At 59.1% G+C, this 6,142-nt stretch overlaps 1 protein-coding gene across 1 annotated transcript in view; it reads left to right on the top strand.

Moving 5' to 3' along the window:
* Window positions 1-5,805, top strand: part of NDST1 (N-deacetylase and N-sulfotransferase 1) — a 28,757-nt gene extending 22,952 nt beyond the window's left edge. Inside the window, exons 11-14 of the mRNA XM_004696727.4 lie at window positions 1,084-1,254; window positions 2,106-2,215; window positions 4,009-4,111; window positions 4,764-5,805. Of these exons, the coding sequence (XP_004696784.1) occupies window positions 1,084-1,254; window positions 2,106-2,215; window positions 4,009-4,111; window positions 4,764-4,883 (504 nt within the window). The 3' untranslated portion in view covers window positions 4,884-5,805. The remainder of the gene's footprint in view (window positions 1-1,083; window positions 1,255-2,105; window positions 2,216-4,008; window positions 4,112-4,763) is intronic.
* The last annotated feature ends 337 nt before the right edge of the window (window positions 5,806-6,142 follow it).

Here is a 6,142-nt window from a genome sequence, read left to right as displayed (position 1 = left end):
TGTGTGTGTGTGTCTATCCCCTGCTGACAGGTGAGATAACTGAGACTCCAGCTCAAGCCCCGGGCACTTGAGCCCACTTCTCCTTCTAAGTCTAAGACCCTGTTCTTTGAGCATGGACAAGGGCCGAGGCTTCCGTGCCACCCAGAGCATCCAGGCAGGCCCCCAAAGGGGGAGGGCAGCTGAGAGTTGGGAGGCTTTGTGCTCCTCCCTGCTCAGCTGTGTGTGACCTCAGCAGTGGGGCCTTTGGGGGCTTGTGTCCCCCCAGGGCACAGATTCCTGATCTCTAAAATGCCAGGAATTCTGGAGAAGCAGTTAGACAGCCCCCTCCCCTCATTCACCACCCCCATCCCACTCCCTTCCTCGTTCTCTCCCAGTCCTTCTGATTTCAGTGAAGAAGGTCTCCACTTGGGGCAGTGGCCTACACGTCCCTCCAGCACCGAGGGCTGTGCTCACGTGGAGGGAGGGAGAGGCTGGCGCTCAGGCCTGCAGCAGACAGCTAGGTCTGCCAGAGTTTGGGGGCATCGCTTTCTTAAAGCAACAGAAAAAACGAACCCCATAGATACACACACACATGCATATGTATAGACACATATAGCATGTTATATGTAACTTCACGTACAATCATAAATATATGAGAGGGTGTCAAAGGGTTTGTGGAGAAATGGGATTAAAGGATAATGGGATTTTCCCATGACCTTCTTGAAACCCCTCCCCCCTTTGCATCTACGATGACGTTTTCTGATTACTGTATTTGCTTCCTGTTTGTGACACCTGATTGTGGTTGCGCATTCACGGGGGTGATGGTGAGGTTTCTCTTGAGTCTGTGCGTGGGGGGGGCGGGGGGGCAGCCGAGTCACAGTGACGTCTGGCCAGTAGCACACACAGGCAGTTTGTGGATGGGGCTGCGTGAGCCTTTGGAAACCCCAGTCGGGTCCAAGTCCCAGCTTGTCATGATGGGGCAGCAGGGGCTGAGGGCCCGGGAGCTGCCTGGAGCCAGGCGCAATGAGCGGTACAGCTCCCTCCCAGGCTGCTGTCTCATGCTCTCTGCCCTCGGGCCACATGCCAACCCTCTCCCGTCCACAGCACCAGCGCGCCCACGATGACCCCGTGGCCCTGAAGTACACCTTCCATGAAGTCATCACCGCAAAGTCTGATGCGTCCCCAAAGCTGCATGCCCTCCAGAACCGCTGTCTGGTGCCTGGCTGGTATGCCACCCACATCGAGCGCTGGCTCGGCGCCTTTCATGCCAACCAGGTACCTACCTGCCCCTGCCCCTTGGGAGGGCGCTGTGGATCTGGCTTACGTGGGCTAGTGGGGAGATCCAGGAGCTGAAGGACAGTCGGAGTTGTAGGAGGAAAATCTTGGCCAAGTCTCAGCGAACGTGCTGCCTGATCACCAGGTTGCAGGTGGAAGGTGCGGGGGAGGACCAGCTACAATGAGCAGCCACTGTGCATGTGCCCTGTGGTGGCTGAGACCCCGGCGCTCAAGCCCCAGGTCCACGCTTGCCCCAGGGGTCTCACCCTGGGCTCGCAGCTTCTTCGAGTCTCCATCAGGGGCCCAGAGTGCCACCCTCTGTGGGTTAGACCCCCTGGAGTCCTCAGGCCATTACGTTAGCCCAGTGCACTCTACAGCTGGTATGTGAGACCCCTTGGGCACTTGCCCGTTCCAGCAGGCTCTGCAGGGGGCACAGGGGTCCCTGCTGCACAGCTGGAGGAGGCGGGCTGGACTGAGCATGGCAGACGAGGCCACACTGGGTGTGTGCGCAGGGTGGCATGTAGTCCGGGAGCTTGGAGAAAGGCCAAAGGATAAAGGGGGAGGGCGGAGGCAGGGCTGCAATAGGATTTTGAAGGGCACCAGGGGTTTTGGTAATATGCTCTAAGAGGATGACATTCATCTGGGGAGAGTTGGCAGAGAACAGGGAGTTAAACAAGAAGAAAGCTGAGGCTTAGGGACACCTGCCGTCCAGAGGTGTGTGGGGGTGGTGGTGGTGTGGGGGGTGAAGGAAGATCCGAGAACGCGGTGTCGCAGTGTCAGGTCTGCGGCATCCTTGGTCCCTGCTGCCGTGGCTGCCAACTCGGGCCATCCTCCCCCTCCCGTCTTCCCAGATCCTGGTGATGGACGGCAAACTGCTTCGGACAGAGCCTGCCAAAGTCATGGACACCGTGCAGAAGTTCCTCGGGGTGGCCAACACCATCGACTACCACAAAACCCTGGCGTGAGTGCTGCCGTGGTCTCTCGGGGTGCAGCCCTCTGGGGGAGCGTCTGGGCCCAGAGACACAGGCTGACTGGGGCGGCAGGCTAGCGGGGAAGCTGAGCTCATCCCGAGTCATATCCATAGAGGCATGGATTCAAGGGGGAGGGAGGTGAAGGCTCCATCCAGCACGCTCCTGGGACGTCTGCTTAAGCTACACAAGTCAGACCAGCAGCGAGCAGTCACAGTCCCCACAAGGAACCCTAATGTCCGGTGACCGTGTGAAGTGCAATTTCGGGAAAAGGGGAACTCAGGAAGTTATTGTTAACAATTAAACATTCCTGCTGTCAGAGCCCAGGGCCAGTGCGGGGAGCAGCCTCTTCCCTGGATGAGTGGTTGCCAGCCTGTGTTGCAAGGGTCAGGGCGGCCTCCTAGTGCCAGCCACAGCAGACAGTGCGGGGGGAGGGGTCAAGTCACCCCTGCCGGCACAGTTCTTGGGGAAGTCTTTGGGTCAGCAGCCCCCCACCCCCATCCCAGTTTATTGGAAATTGAAGGGAAGGCCACAGCTAGGAGTGCAGGTGTGCCCCCCTCCCAGGTCTCTTAGCGTCCTCAGCCGTGTCCCCCACGGACAAGTCTCTCAGCCTCCTCGAGCCTCGCTGAAAAACACACACAAAACTGACTTCTTAGTGTGAGCTAGGCAGAGGCTTCCAGAGCAGGTCGTAGTTTGACGCTCAGCAATTCCTCCACCGTCCGCCTCGGCTCACCAGCGCCGCCCCTCAATAAGCCATCACGGACCCCACTTCCCCCCATTCCTCCTCCTTTCCAGACCCTCTGTTCTTGGGCCCATGCTGCCCCTTTGATCTTACATGGTCGGCCATTCTCAGGCAGAAGTGAGTTCGGCTGCAGACCGCAGGTGACCAAGGACCATAGGCGCTGGGGTCTCACCAGTGACCGCCTGACCAAGAAACCTGGCTTCTTCTCGTGGTTTTGAGTTTTCCTCCCACTCTCTCCGGAACCCCGAATGTCACCCTCTGAGAGCACTTGGTAGTGTAGTTGGGCGCCGTCTAGTTGTGACTGATGTTGGTGTGGCCCATCTGGCCACTATCGAGCCCCAGGCTCCTCAGCTGTCCACTAGGGATAAAGACAATGAGGGCCGCTGGAGTGTGTGTACTGGGGGCTCTGTAGTAAACGGCAGCCAGTGGGCTCAGCCCCAACAGTCAGCGTGTCAGTTACTGTGAGTTGGAACTGACTTGATGTCCCCCAACACCATCCACAGCCACCCTGTGCTCCATGCAGATCCCTACCCCACTCCCAGGCTGTTTGCTCCTAGCTCTGAACTCCTATCAATGCACTTCCACTCCCCATGGCAGCTTCAGACGTCTCTGAAGACCCAGCGCGTGACGTCAGAGCAGAAGGCTCGTTGGCTCCGTCCTTTCTGAGAAGCCCTCCGTAGGAGGGACAGTGAGGGGCTGCCTCAAGCACTTGCAAAGGTGGCCTTCCCCGATCAAGACATAATGGATGAAACCCCCAAAGGACTTTAATAGGCCTAGCCACCACCGAGTTAGAGAACTCCCAGAGGAGGCTGGGAAAGCGGTTCATGCTACGGTTTACCGAGGGAGAGAAGAAGCAGGCCAGGGCCAGAGGAGAAATTTCACCCCCGGGGGTGCAAGCGTACATGCGTGTGTGCGTGCGCAGTGCACAGTAGAGGCCCTGGTCTCTGCCGTTTCTGGGGTCTGTGGACATGGTCTCAAGGTGGGAAGGGGCGGGCGAGGCCAGCTCCCCTCCGCATCCACACGCTTTCCCCACCTGCCTCACAGGTTTGATCCAAAGAAAGGGTTTTGGTGCCAACTGCTGGAAGGAGGAAAGACCAAGTGTCTGGGCAAAAGCAAGGGCCGGAAGTACCCAGAGATGGACTTGGACGTAAGTGCTGGGCACGCCTCGGCCTGATGGCCAGCATGGGCCACGGGCAGCTTTCCTCACCCCCTGTGCCCAGGCGGTTGGCAGCCTTGGCATTTCTTGGACAGGAGGAGACCCAGGCTGGGGCATGGTGGTCAGAATCAATTTATTTTCACAGATACTTATTATCTACCGGTGTGGGCCGAGGGCTGTGGCGCTCTGAGGAAGCGCCAGGGATAGCCACGATCCTGTCTTCAAGGGCTCCCTGTCTAGGAGGGAGACGACCCCCCATGCCCCCCACCCTGGAGGCAGAAGGCGCCTCGTGCAGCATCCCGGGGACTCAGCACAAGCAGGGGTCCCCAGAACTGGGAGGGTAGGAGAGGTTTCTCACAGGTGGGCAGAGGTCTCTGGAGTTGGGCTGAAGTGTACTTTGGAAGGACGGATAGGGCGCCAAGAAGAGCGGGTGGCAGGGTCGCGGGCACACCGTGCCATGCTCTCCTCTCCTCTCGGGCCCAAGTTCCTGGTGCGCTGCTCCTCTCTCCTCCCGACCACAAGGGTGCCGTCGGCCTTGTGCGCTGTGTACCGCAGCGCGTCTGCCGGCGCCCCTGTGGGAAGATGGTGCATAAGTCCACCGTGTGTGGGGTCAGCCCTGAGTGCCCCTTCCCCTTTGTTCCAGTCCCGAGCCTTCCTGAAGGAGTATTACCGGGACCACAACATTGAGCTCTCCAAGCTGCTGTACAAGATGGGCCAGACGCTGCCCACCTGGCTGCGGGAGGACCTCCAGAACAGCAGGTAGCCGCGGCCACCACCACTAGACTGAACACTTGCGACGGCGGGGACATCCTGCCTCACGCTGAGCCAGACTGACCTGCCGTGGGAGCGGGGCCGAGGCCAGCCAAGCACTTAGGAGCAATACTCTGCCGAGGCCACACAGCACCCAGAGAAGAGCCCAGGCGGGCCGCCCGCGTGGGGCTCCGAGCATCCGCTGCTGGGCTGCGGTCTGTGGACCTCCCCAAACACCAGAGGTCAATTCCGTTCACAGGTTCTCTGTGGAGAGACCGCTTCCTGGTAGGAGGGATTCTGAGACTCTGGTCTTGTCCCCTCACTGTGTCCTCCCCACCTTGTCCATCTCCTCCATCCCACCACCCACCTCAGCAGGGTGTCCCCGCCACATCCCCTGTCCTCCACACAGGAGGGGAGAAGAGCCCAGCAGGGTCTTTGCCAAGCCAGGGGGAGGGGCCGGACGCCCCCGCCTGCTCAGAGGCTCAGCTGTCCGTCACACCAGGTCCCCTGGAGCGGGCTCTGGACTCCCACACGTGTTCTGGTTGGAACCTGTCACCGCTCAGCTCCCCTTGTCAGGGTTAGGATCTCTGGTTCCTGCCATATGCACCCGGTCCTCAAGGTCTCCCTCGGGCCCTGGGGCCCTGCCATGCCGTTGGACCCCGGAGAGAGACTGAGGCCCCAGCCCACTCCCTTTCTGCACCCTGGGCTCTGACGCGCTTGGTGTTTCCTGTGGTAAAGACTGGGGTGGTGCAGGGCCGGCCAGGACACACGTTCCCGTGTACATGCAGGGTCCTGTGCCCGCCAGCCTCAGTCCCCGGCAGACCCTGGGCAAAACTGGCTAGACTGCCGCCCACTGCGCCGCCCGAGCTTCCTGTGGCGAGGGTGCCCAGAGACCCCGTTAACCTCCCAGATACTAAGAAGCTAAAGTATTTTAATATTTTTGTTTTTGTTTTTTTTCTTGATGCCAGAGTTTATACCCTGGGTGCTGGGGTCGCACTGTGTTTATATATATATATATATATATATATATATATATATAATGTGTATATATATATATTCTATTTTTTTTTTTGGTTGGATTGTTTTTAATTCAGTCATAAAAATGGTGGCAAGTCCCCCCACTCCAAAGGGTGTCATAGCTCGGTGGTCGAGGCTGAGCTGGAAGGAGAAAGGTGTTTCTTCCCGTGGCTGGGACCCCAGGGAGGCTGGAGGAGCCTGGAGCAGCTCTGTCCCCTCTCCCTAGCGTCCTGGGGCACCCCGGGTGGACAGAGG

The sequence above is a fragment of the Echinops telfairi genome, unplaced genomic scaffold, assembly GCF_000313985.2.
Source record: "Echinops telfairi isolate 266 unplaced genomic scaffold, ASM31398v2 ScPeMD7_7469;HRSCAF=8507_0, whole genome shotgun sequence".
NCBI classification, from domain to species: Eukaryota; Metazoa; Chordata; class Mammalia; order Afrosoricida; family Tenrecidae; genus Echinops; species Echinops telfairi.
This window is presented reverse-complemented; position numbering and strand designations above follow the sequence as displayed.